This window comes from Syngnathus typhle, linkage group LG4 (genome assembly GCF_033458585.1).
Source record: "Syngnathus typhle isolate RoL2023-S1 ecotype Sweden linkage group LG4, RoL_Styp_1.0, whole genome shotgun sequence".
NCBI classification, from domain to species: Eukaryota; Metazoa; Chordata; class Actinopteri; order Syngnathiformes; family Syngnathidae; genus Syngnathus; species Syngnathus typhle.
Window position 1 is genome coordinate 20,463,331 of NC_083741.1, and position 13,087 is coordinate 20,476,417.

Sequence of the window (13,087 nt, forward strand, 5' to 3'; positions counted from 1 at the left end):
AAAAAGAGAAGCCTCGAGCGCGCCATCAACGTCAGGAACAGCTGGATCGCGTCCACAAAGTGGGAGGAGAAAGACAGGAAGGCTTGGCGAGGGAGACTAAGGACATTTTATAATTATATGATTCATACGCAAAGACGCTCGCTATATGTGAACATTTCACATGAGAACCGCATTTCGAAAAGCAAAGGCTTGTGTTTGTTTTTTTGTTTTGCTTTTGACACTTTCCCGACATTTTTTTTAGGAGTTAACACCTTTGCAGTGTCCCGTCGCACGTGAGCCCCCCAAGCGTGGTTTTTGTTACCATGGCAACAAGCGATATTTTTCAACAACCTACTGTTTCCACTAAAAAAAAAAAAAAGTCCCCTAATTTTTCATACAAGTGTAAAAAGAAGATATCTTTATATTAAACAAAATGCTAAAGAGTAAAATGACTCACTTTTAATCAAATATATTTTTAGTTCAAAACGGGCATTTCCTCTAACTAGCATAGATCTGGTGTATGGTAATTAACCTGCTCTGTAGAAATTGTGATATTTCTCAGGAATACCACAATAAAATATCAATTGACTCATCACATGAACTTTAAGAAAAAAAAAAAAAAAAAAACTTGTTACGGTTGGCTCTTTGTCAAGACAAACGTGGTCGACCAGTGTTTTGAGACTACAAGTGTCCCGCTGGAAGACTTTGTTCTCGGCTGGAGGTGACCAATTACAAACACATGCCAGAGAATATAAAAGTGGTTTAAAAAAAAAAAAAAAAGATCAGAACTGTAACATGAAGTTCTATCTCTTAATCTAAAACATGACCTTGAGGGTCATGCTGCTGTGTTTTGATATCCAAGCAGGCTTTGTTCTTAGTTTAATGGTGTTCACTAGGCACACTGGGGAAAAAAAATGTCTCCCAGCCTGAAATTAAGAGTTCACATTTTGTTTGGGCCATTGACTTTAATCGGGGCACTTCTGCTTCTTTGTGGGGGTCCTGTTGATTTAGTTTAATAGTGCATGGTGACCTCATCTTTCACTCCAGATAAATGTCATGGAAATTTTGACAGTTCTTCATCGTTGGGTAAGGAACCACGCCTCGTGAAAATTTCGGTCTTAACTTGGTCAAACTGTAGGGTTTGGGGAAGCTTGATTTGACCCCGCCCCCTTTTGCACTGACACCATAGAGCAGGTCGGTCGTTGGCTGCGGCTGGATGGTTATCATGAATGGAACATTGTACCTCTGAGAGACAAGAGCCTCCTAAATCCTGGGGTCCCTCCCTTTTTGGCCCAGCGAAGAGAGCACGGGGGTCGGGATTGAGGGTTACGACGGGGTTGTTTTGGAGAAACGCTGAATGCAGATAATTTACAAAATGGGCTGTGGCAAAGCCTTGTGCGCCCCCCACCCCTGCACTCAAATTGCACATTTACCCCCGAGGCTGCTCTTTTCGTGTTTGTTTTGATTCGACTCCCGGAAAACGGGAAAAGGGGCGGGGCTGTCGTCCAGGAGGAATTTAAGATGCATGGTCGAAAAGTCCTGGAGTCAAGACAATCTGGGTAAAAACAAAACGGGAAGGGGGTCGGCTGTATTTCAGCTTCTTTTGTCGGACGTTGCGCGAATATTCACAACGTTTTTTCGTATTTTTTTGCACAATAACATTTTGGCTAGTGATGAGGAAAACGAAGCTTCAAGATGGTTCATGAACCAGTTGTGTTTATTGAACGTATTGACTTGCCGTTTCTTAAACACCTTTCGTTAAACCAACAGTGCCCCCTAGAGGAATCAAAAAATACATCTGGTTCATGAAGCAAATTTGAAGTTTCATTTCCCCTTCACTCATTTTTATATCGTCCAAAGTCAAACTGTATCTCGATGACAGCAAACGCTCCTGGCTGAAGCTTTCACTGACCCTTGACCCTCAATTGTAATACCATGCTTGATGTGTAAATGCATTAAAATGTCATTTTAGCTCACTTTTCCAACATTTTATTCCCAAAAAATTGCGCAATTGGGACAGTATCAATAATCATGGCTTCCAAGCTTTATTACACTGACTTCATATAATCGTATCATTCTGTCAAATATATACACACACGTTTGTCTTCATATTCTGGCTTCATAATTTAACATTTACACACATAAAACTCATGTTGGCATAATTTCGGCGTGACAATCGGAACATTTTTCAACATGTTGCGTGTTAACCAAATGTGAACGGTTTTAAAAAAAGTTGTGAATTTAATGAGCCTGCTACATTTTGAGCTGTAAAAGTTAGCATGTGATTGGGGGAATGGAGCTGACATTTTGTCGCTCCTGCGTTGGATCTCAGGCCAAGAAGAAACAAAAGCAAGATGGATGCCAACATAGCAAAGTTAGCAGTAATAAAACGAGGTGTCATTTATAGGTGTGAAGTTAGGGGAAGGAAAAGGGTGGGAAGCAGGGGAGGAAGGAGGCCAAGGGGCGGCCGGGGGGGGGGGGGGGGGGGTGTACTCGGTTCTTCTGTACAAAACTTGTGTGGAGTGCGGTGCCCCAGTTCATTTAAGCACTTGATCCTGTCCCCCGCAAATATTTGAAGTGTGGTTACGGCGACAAAAGTAGGAGAGTAAACGGACCGAGTCTCGGCCGAGTCTCCGTGTTTGTCTAAGGTCTTAATAAAGCGACCCTCTAAGTACCATTGACACCAAGAGTAAACAAACGGGAGCCGCATGCAACTGGCAACTTGGAGTCTGGTGAGTCCATCTACAGTTTTCCCATGTACAAGACATCCGTGAGGAAGTCCAAACTGAAGGTTCTTGAATGTTTTTGTGGTTGCTGGTCCTTTCAACTAAGATGTCAGTGAACTTCAAAGAAGTCATAGCCCTCAACTAGGGAGACCTCAAACGGTTCTTGAAGAGTTCGAGGTTTCTGCATCATATTGAACCCTCCATTGGGGAAGTCTTAGTTTTAAAAACTATTTCAAATGATGAAATCCAAAGTGTCCAAGGGGTGAAAACCAGCCAGGTCAACTGCGAAAAAGAAACCCAACGTGGTGGCACTTCTTGGTGTAGAGTAGAATTGGACCCACCGAATATCCTCAACCATGAAGAATTCCAGCTGTCCTCTTGTCAACCTTGGTCTCAAATGATCCAAAGTGCTGACAGCAAGGGTGAAAACCAGCATCACCTCATCCAGCTGACTCGCCTTCAAGCCCCCCTTTCAGTTGGTCCAGGAAAAGAAGTGTCAAGGGATGAATCCAATTTCACAACCAAATACATCCGAGAAAGAGAACCAGGAGCATCCCCAACGTGGGCAACCTCCGGGGAGCCGCAGAGTTTTCGCTGTAGACGTCATCCCTGTCCTGTCTGGCGTCATAGTCCTCGTCCTCGTACGTGTCGTCCACCTCCGGCTGGTCTGAGATGACGCCGTGGTGGTCCCCGATGGAGCAGAGTTTACTCATGTTCTCCTTGACCACCTCGCAGAAGGGTCTCCCTTCGCCGTCGCAAACGCAACGGTTGAGCAGGGCCCCGTCGGGGATGTACAACATCTGCTGGATGGTGGCCTTGCACTTGGCCGAGCACTTGCGTCCATTGAACAGCTGTCCGCAGTAAGACAGATACGCTTCCAGGGAAGCGTGGCAGTGGCTGTCTTGCACGCAACGTTGCCGTGCCTCCATGCAGCCGATCCCCCCGCCGCCGTCTTCCGGGTACCGACGAGGTAGACACGGCTCGATGGCGCGCTTGGCCCCCTGGCACTCGACGTCCTGAGCGCACTCGCAGCTCTCCAGGTCCGGCCCGCTGCGGGTGCGGTTGAGGCGGATCAGTGCGTTAATGCAGTGGCTGGGGCACTGGCGCCTGGTGCCCCGCAGGTTGCCCTCACAGGCGGCCAAGTATTGACCATAGGCGAGGTCGCACTCAGGTTCGGCGTGGCAGCGCAGGATGGCCTGCCAGCAGATGAGCTGCGCATCCACGGCCACCAGCACCCACAGGAGCAGTGCCAGGACGCCGCACCAACATCTCATACTTGGGGGTTAACTCGAACCCTTCCTCCTGCAGTACATCATCAAACCTCCCGGGCTATAAAGCGGACAGAAATACCTCGGCGAGTCCCGGAAAACACGTCATGAAGTCACCACGTGTGGGTGCAAAAGCAGAGTGCATGAACTCACGCTCCAGCAGCAAAAAGTTCTCCTACTCCAGCCCGAACGGCCGCGGTGCCTTTACGGACCGGGCCGCGTGCACGGATGTGCATCTAAATGAAAAAAAAAAAATTTGAAAAACGTATCCAGTTTGTTTCATTCCTTCTTCGCTGTGTGCGGATCTCCTTTGTCCCTCGTGCTCGCTCTCTCTGTGCTGTTTCACTTCGCGCACCGCCGAGCTTCCCTCACAACACCCCTCCCCCAAGAAAGAAAAGTTTTTTTACATGCACCCCCTTCTCTCTCTCTCTCTCTCTCTCTCTCTCTCTCTCTCTCTCTCTCTCTCTCTCTCTCTCTCTCTCTCTCTCTCTCTCTCTCTCTCTCTCTCTCTCTCTCTCTCTCTCTCTCTCTCTCTCTCTCTCTCTCTCTCTCTCTCTCTCTCTCTCTCTCTCTCTCTCTCTCTCTCTCTCTCTCTCTCTCTCTCTCTCTCTCTCTCTCTCTCTCTCTCTCTCTCTCTCTCTCTCTCTCTCTCTCTCTCTCTCTCTCTCTCTCTCTCTGTGGACACACAAATTTCTCTCCCTGGCAGCTGATTGGTCGCCTCTAAGTACTTCTCCAGCAACTGCTCACAAATTCTCTCACAACTACAGTGAAATCAGAACTAGCTATGCTTGGACCAGGTACCATTATACCATCTGACAGAACCTTTATGATGGCCTCATCGCTGAGGGTCTTCAGAACCTAATTGCCCCCCCCCCTCCACCACACCCTCCTCACTCTCTTTCTCCCTCGCCCACTGCTGTCACACATTCCTCAGCCTTGTAGAATGCTATTTTCTGGCCCGTTTCACCGCCATTGTGTCCGATTGGCCATGCGTCGGCCCAGCGTCTCCCCACAAGGAGGTCTGTTCACGCAACACGTCCGTCAATGGAGAGGGCCTTCTGCAGCAATATAATTTACAGCTCTCCCCTTTCACACTGCACTTGAAAACTAGCAATAGCTCAGGCTTTATTGCCATTCACATGCTGATTAACTTGATTTTTTAGGGGGAGAGGGGGGACTACATTTTCACTGACACTGGGAGGCTCGAGCAATTTGCATAAAATGGATGCCAGGTTCAAGAGTGCAAATAGACAGATCAACAGTCTTGTATAAAGAATAGTATGTACGAACAAAGCAAGTGAACTTTTCTTTAGCAACACAGAAACACAAAATAACACTTTTTTTGTATATGATACATGAAGCGTGATTTTTTTTTTAGTAGTGTAAAATACGTGCTTTGGCTTAATTGAGACAACAATGCGCAATACAGTACGTATATTCAAATGAAAAGTAATGTACAAATACATCATGTACTTTTTCTAAACATTTGTCGCCCCCTGTTGTTCAATAGTGAGAATGCAGGTCTTGGTTCTAATTGAAGTAGACACATTATACTTCTAAATCCTACCTGTTGACATTTAATAATTAAATATAAATAATAATAATAAATAATTAGAAATATAAAGTGGAACAGCAATGCCTTTGTCTGAATAGCATCAATGGGCCAGAGCAAGCCGTTTTGGTGCGGTCTCTTCACACCTTTTGATTGATTAAAAGATGTCAACAGCAGAAGACTTTGTCCATCCAACCATACATAACACGTAATAAAACAAATCCCCTCAGAATATTTATAAACACGTCTTGTAAACAAGAACTGCAGTCAATTAAGAAGTAAGCTAATGTTAGCGTGTTAGCGTTAGCAAGAAGCTAACGAATGTATTTAACTCATTGTGTTCCTCAAGAATAAAATTCAATTCAATTAATCTCATACAACTACTCAAAATACATCCACAAGAAGTGAAAATATAAAACGCACAGCGCTAAAAATCAGAACGATTGTGATGCTAATGCTACAAAAACAAGGGCATCATAGACACACAATACAGTTTATTATTTTTGTGTCATCTCAAATTTACCGCTTTTTTGTGTCCGTCGTTTCCATAGGTTGAAGGAACCGAATCCTCAACGACGTAATAGTTTTGTCAATTAAAACAACGGAACACTTTGACTTATCCACTTGTACCTTCTGCATCTTTGAGTTTGGACTAGTTTCTCCGAGTAATAAAAATGGCGGATATGTGAAACCGTTTGGCCGCACCCATTACCTTGTTTGGTAGTGCCGCCCCACAGACTGTGACGTAATAGTTAAAAAAATATGTAATAGAAATGGATAAAATTGAACGGAGTAAAAAATATCCCCCGAACAGAATATAAAAGTATCTTATATTTTCTCTATACAATACTGGAGACTCCAAGTGCTCAATAAAATATATATAAAAATTAAAAAAGTGGATTTCTAAAAAATGTCTTAGGCTCCTTGCACATCAGAGAGATGACTAGAAAAAATGCTAAAGAACACACAAATGAGAACATTATCCAAAAATATGTTTATTGCAATTGAAACTCCCATGAGAGACAGAATGACCGAAATATTAGATGAGAAAAACACAACACGCTTGTAGCAAGCAAGCAAGCAAGCAAGTCTCGTGGCTTATGGCTTCACTTTCCCCTCTATTATAATTATTATAACTGTCATTATTATTACAGCAATTATTACCTCGTAGCAACATTGCAAAATAATTATTGCTACTTTTTCTCGTATATTTTAATAATCAATCACTATCATCACGTGACAAGAACCACAGCAATGAGGATTTCCCCAGCGTCCATTCATCTATTTGCCGGACAAAGATAGAGACGCACCCACAAAAAAAAAGTGTGCTCTATTAAATTTGGAACATTTCTAACCGCGCCGCCCCCTAATGACATTTATTTCAAAACACGCGCACACACACAAATGCCAAAAATGCAATTTGGCAAAATAAAGCATCGTAGGTTATTGAGGTGCATGGGTGCCACTTTTACAATAAGGGTGTCATCAAAGATGATTCATAAACATAAGGTTAAGTAGGCTAGGCTTCATTTATGGGCTAGGGTTAACATTGTGAGTCCATATTGAAGTCATTATGAACACATGAATGACGTTACCCGTATTGTAAAGTGGCTCAGAGAAGCGTAAATTGCCATCGCTACACAAAACGTCCACGAACAACAACACCATAATTCTCTCCTGACTCCTCTGAAAACGACACCGCGAGGCCGCGGCCTTAGCATTAGCGCTAACAAGGTTCACGAGGACACCACTCGACACGACGACAGCTAATCCACCGGCACGAAACGGCACCATACGACGAGCTCAGCGCGTACACACAACAGAAGTATCGGCGTTATGAGGACACAAATATTCGGACTATTCGCATTTACGTTTATACCTTTCTAGCAGCTTTTTATATATGTATTTGTGGCGAGTATTTCAATGAGACTTCAATGTGCAGGCTTTGCTTTTGTAAAAAGTTGGAGAGCTACGTCTCATGTATTGCGCACGGTAACGTCTCTAAAGTGACACATGGCTTATTTGCTCGAACGTCATTGGTTAAAAGAAAACAATAAAACGGCCCATTATTGATCAAAGTAGCTTCCAGGTGAAATGTTGAATAATTTTGTTAAAAATGCCAAGAAAATATCAAACGTCGAAGAATTTTCGGCAAATTGAATGAGTCGGATTTGTTTTTAGCATTATTGTTATTTACGTGGAGCTGCCAAAGTGGAGTAAACATTTTTTGACGGTCAAAAAAAAGCCAAAGTTAAATGCCTGTTAAAAAATGTTTTGCGGCAGCTCCAAGCTTCCGTAATTAATCATTTGAACAAACACGACTACTCCCTCCTCCCCAGAAGCTCGACCTTGGGCAGACCTCAGCTCCCCGACATCACATGAGACTGCAGTTTTCCGTCTGCTTCTTGAGGTCCTCCAGCGTCGCCTGGGCCTTGTCCTTGAGCTGGTCCATGTCGACGTTCTGGAGGTTGGACAGCTGACCCAGCACAGACTGCTTGTGCGCCTCCTCCTGGCCGTCCTCGGCGATCATCTTGGCCAGCTCGGTGGGCAGGACCACGTCGTCGCCCGCCTGCTGGATCTGGGTCTCGTCCAGCTCGTTCTGATTTGGCGAAAACATTGAAATTGACCATTTTGACGCATGTTTTTACGTATTTTGTAAACTTTACAAAAACATGAAGGACAATATTAATATAATGTAAACATTGAATATGTATTTTGTAAACAATTTCGATTACCTTTGGTAGTCTGTACTTGTCTCGAAAATGACTCCTCACGGTGGCTCGCTCGGCTTTCTTCTGGGCAAAATTTGCCTCTCGTTCTTGTCTGCAATACAGCAATCCCGAATTTCGTGAATTTGTTTGAAATGGAGAGAGAAAAATATTTTTAAAAAAAAAAGGTCTTATTGTGTTTTGTTGATTATTGTACACTTTTGAAATAAAACAACATTAATACGGTTGTTAAAATAGTTTGTCCAAGATATGCTTTTGGAAGAAAACAATTCTTAATTAGCAATATAAGCTATCAATAATAACATTTTGATCGATGAGACTCTAAATGAACATTTTGAGTGGTTTCCTACAGCAGAGGGCGCTATTCTCCCGAATCCAAAGCTCGTTGAGGCCTTCACGCCCCAGTTGGCTTCAAGTCATCCCCCATCACAATTGCTTAATTTGTTGAGAAGCCTGAGACACACAAGTCAACAAAGCTGACATAATGTCGGCCAGATGTGGCGTGTGAGCTCACAAATAGAATATGGAGACGGCAAACACACACACGTGCGTGTGGAGGGGGAATTTGCACGACGCGCCTGTGAGGATCACATCTTCTGAAGGCGACGCACCCAATGTGTCAGCGCAAGGTCGTTTTGTTTTTTTTAGTATCCCCGAGATATGCTGTCATGTTATCGGCCCATGCGGGCAAAACACCAAATCCAGAGTAGCCATCAGTCTTGTCAAGGACATCGCCGGGCGGGTTGGTGGCCTCTCGGGCGCCCTGAAGTAGACAACGTGTCTTCACGGAATCGCTAAACATGTTTTCTTCACCTCGGGCTAATAGTTACTCTGATGAAAGGTCACGTGACAGCAACCTGAGTTTTCTGAGTCGCTTTCTGTTTTGCTCCACTTCAAAATTGGAATTACGTACCAGTCAAAATGAAATTAATTATTGTCAATGTGCTAAAAATGATTTTGCAATTTTTAAGTGACTCAAACGTGACCTTCTTTGGCTTGAATGTTGAGGCACATGATACAGGACGTGGAAAGCGACATCAGCAATCAATAACCACACAACTCGAATTCCCAGTTGACCTTGCGCTCGGTGACCTCTAGCATGCCAACACCGTGCTATCTATAGATGTCTATATGATACATACATTCATGCAAAACAGTACGTATGATGGGCCCCGTCTGATTCGGACTGATGTTACCCATCTTATTACTTCACGAATTGTTTTTGGACGTTTTTTGACAATATTTAAAAGGAAGTTTCATACACATTTTTCTAATCATCTTTTTTTTTAAAATATATATTGTTACTATTTTAAAACAGTCTTACTCACTTTGGCATTCTTTTAATAACATTTTTTTTCTTTACCGCTTTGCTCATTTTGACAATTTTTAAATAGTTTGGGCATTTTTCTTCTTTTTCCACTTTTACTTCACCTCAATGTTTCATAAATTTTTCTTTTGTTACTCGTCATACTCCCATGCTCATTTCGCATCTATGTAAAGTTTGTTTTGAACTTATGTATTCATCTTTTGGTTGCGTTTGGGCACTGTAGACACCCCCCCCCCCCCCCAACACACACATTTATTTCTCGAAATGTGCTAAATGATGTAGAGAGATTTTCCAAATGACCTTGGGCATGCATGGTGTCCTCAAGCATGCCTACACAACACATTAGATTACGTCTCATTTCCATACTTCTTCGTTCAGTCAATAGGGGCAGCCATTTTACACGTCCTTATTTAGACTATCCTTCGTGCATGCGCGCAGATTATCCACGTCCACGAATCCTTGTCAAAAAGGAAGCGTGTGCATGTAACGAAACCTGACGCTTCGTCTCCAAATATGTTTTCAAATGCGTCCATCCGCGTGTGCGCCTGGCTCGCGTGCGTAAAAGACGCACGTCTCTTCTTGCGTCTTTTTACGCACGGGAACGCGTTCATTTCAGTCACATCTTATTCTTGTCTGTCGACTTACTTCTCCTCCTCTAACTGTTGCTGGTACTGCTCGAACTCCTCCTGGGTCATCCCCTGCGCCGCCGCGTCCGTCTTCTCCGCTTCGGGTTTCTCCTCCGTCAAACCGCCGGTCAAGTTCTTCAACTGGCCCCCCACCACGTGCTTGACCATAAAAGCCATCTCTCAATCAGAACCTTTTTTTGGGGTGGGGAAAGTGAAGAAAGCGGGCTCCTCGATGGAGGCTGGCGGCTTGCGTGGAATCCACCCGAGAAAGATGCGCGTAAAAAACACCGTGGTTGCAGGGAGAGGGGGGGGGACCGCTGAATGGCGCGTGCAATCAGATCGGAGGAAGAGGAGGAGGAGGATGAAGAGGAGGAGGCGGATTCTGATGAGACGCGCGCATATGAGTCAACAAGTTTAGCGAGCAACGACCAATGGCGTGTGGCTGCCCTCCCTTCTGCAAGGCGCCGGGTGCGGCAGACTCCCGATGGACTGGCTCCGACACCGGACACAACGTCAGTAGTGGGTCAAGCTTTCTTTCTCGCCATCTGGAGCATCATTTTTAGCGCCCCCTGTTTTTTAGGGGGAGGGGAGGGGGGAGTTTCACTAATTAATTTGGGCCAATTAGGAGCTTTTGTTCCTCGGGCCTACAAATATGATCTACATTCCAGAAGACGTTCATGTAACATCCAGGAGGTTTGACAGGCAGTCGACAAGGAGAGCGGGTTGATCCTCGCAGCAGCATCAGCGTGACACCACCCCTGTCTGGCCTACTTTCCTTCAGTCGACTAGCAACACGTCTGCTGTGTTTTTGAGTGGCAAAGGCTTAGCTAGCGTTAAACACCTAGAGGACTCGCAAATGACTCCAAATATATCGTCGTTATACAATGAATACAAATGTCGGACATGAAAAACAATCAGCGGTGGCTGATTAAAACTGTTTGACATCAAATCTAATCATGAAGTATGGTAATCCCTCGTTTATCGTGGATGATTGGTTCCAAAAAAAAAAAACGCGATAAGTGAAATCCGCAAAGTACGGTCACCAACAAGAAGTACTGGGCAGGCTAACGGAAAGATGCTAATTCGCCATCGTGCTAACACGCGAAAACGGACTTCTAAAGGAATGTAATTCCATTTGGAGCAATACTAGATTGTCCTAAAGGTTTCCTCAATTTAGAAGTTTTATTTTGACTTTTAAATGTTTTTTTTTAATTAGGAAAAGAAAAATCTGCGATGTAGTGAAGCCGCGATAAACGAAACGCGAAGTAGCGAGGGATCACTGTACATCGGAGTGACTTCAAAGATCTTGGATCATCAAATACCATCATCCCAAAATCAGATAGTGTCTCCGTAGCGCCACTTTCAAGGGAGTCCAATTGGATTTTTCTTTTACCACAAACTTTCACAGGACCATAAAGTTTTTGGGAGCTATTGGCCTTGAGTGGACTGTATGAAACAGCACATGACACAAATATCTGAAACTAGATTTGAAGTCCTACTAAGTCCATCAGTTTGGCACTGAGTCGTGTTGGTCCAAATGGGTCGGCGGAAGCAGCTGCATTTGTCAAAAGCGTGCAAACGCGCGGCAATGGCGGATAGCGATGGCGGCGTAACGAAAGGCTCCCGGATGAGTGCAGAAACAACATTACTCCCAGAATCTAAAAATAGATGCGTGTCGAGGCCCCCGCAGCCTCCTGCTCCGCTTTCGTCGTCTTTTTACCGCCTGCTCTCTCCCCCTTTGACTGACGTCTGTGTGCATGCTGATCATCGGCATGACTCGCCAACCGCAAAACCACAGCAGGTCTTTGGGGTGATGTCATCCAAAACAGTCCTCACATCAAAATGTCATCAATCAAATTCCATCTACGAACGACTTGCATTAAAATAGCATCATTAATGCCGCCAATGTTGTTAAATTGGATGCCATTTCGGAATGTCTTGGATCAAATGCCATCATGGCTTACATCCAAAATCATTTTTTTTTCCGAAAAGGTAAAGCTACATTTGAACATTTATTCAAGTTTTAAAAAACAAGTTTACATTTGTTAAAATATATGAGTATTCCTACTTGTGTGTGAGAATATCTTCACACTTTATTACTATTATTAATAATCATAATAAAAATAATAATAATTATTATAATAAATAATAATTATATTCATAATAATAATAATAATAAAATTATATAATAATAATATAATTATGGCTCCTCAAAATTAGCCAAATGGCTGACTTCCTGTTCAATTTAAACACCGCTGGTCATTTTGTATGGGTGGTAATAACGGGGGTGGTTTTACCAAAATCCTTTTTAGCCGATCACTTTACATGAGCTGCTTGGATTAAGAGCATGCGTGGGTTCGACTACATCATCATCCTTATTGTCCTCATCATCTTCTTCACACTCTGTCCAGGACCTTTGTTTTAGCAGACAAGGGAGGAGACCCCCGTTGAGCTCCTTCCAGCCCAAAATGACATTAAAGGCCTTCAAAATGATGCAAAAAACTCATTTCAATATGCAGTGAACACAGTAAGGTAGAAAATGATCATTAAAAAATATTGTAAACTGCTCAAAAGTGAAAGTGTCCTGGCTGGTTTACTACGAAAGTCCCTAATCCGGGGGTTGCCATGGTAACATTGAAAGGAGCCAGTGCGTCATCAAGATGATTTTGAAGCCATTCAAATGTCTCAGTTCAACCTTCAAAATGATGACGACATGCCCAAGCAGCATTTTATTTGGTTTATAAGGACTCCGGGGAAATCAAACCCCCCAAAAAAGTCTGATGTGGTGTTCCTACTTCCAAGCCAGCGCCTTTCAATAAAGTGTGAAGAGGTGCATCTCGATTTTAGAAGACGTGTGAAAGAGCAATCAGTGGGTTTGTC

The 13,087-nt window shown here is 43.7% G+C and overlaps 2 protein-coding genes across 2 annotated transcripts; both read right to left on the reverse strand.

Annotated features, from left to right (window-relative positions):
• Positions 1–2,001: 2,001 nt before the first annotated feature.
• si:ch1073-459b3.2 (growth arrest-specific protein 1) lies at positions 2,002–4,372 on the reverse strand. The gene has a single exon (XM_061277297.1). The coding sequence runs from the start codon at positions 3,977–3,979 to the stop codon at positions 3,221–3,223; it is 759 nt and encodes a 252-aa protein (XP_061133281.1). The 5' UTR covers positions 3,980–4,372; the 3' UTR covers positions 2,002–3,220.
• Positions 4,373–6,515: 2,143 nt separating this feature from the next.
• Positions 6,516–10,550, reverse strand: cplx3b (complexin 3b). Its single transcript, XM_061276875.1, has 3 exons — positions 10,227–10,550; positions 8,261–8,348; positions 6,516–8,124 (listed from the first exon to the last, which is right to left on the reverse strand). The coding sequence occupies exons 1-3, from the start codon at positions 10,382–10,384 to the stop codon at positions 7,900–7,902; spliced, it is 471 nt and encodes a 156-aa protein (XP_061132859.1). The 5' UTR covers positions 10,385–10,550; the 3' UTR covers positions 6,516–7,899.
• Between the last annotated feature and the right edge of the window lie 2,537 nt (positions 10,551–13,087).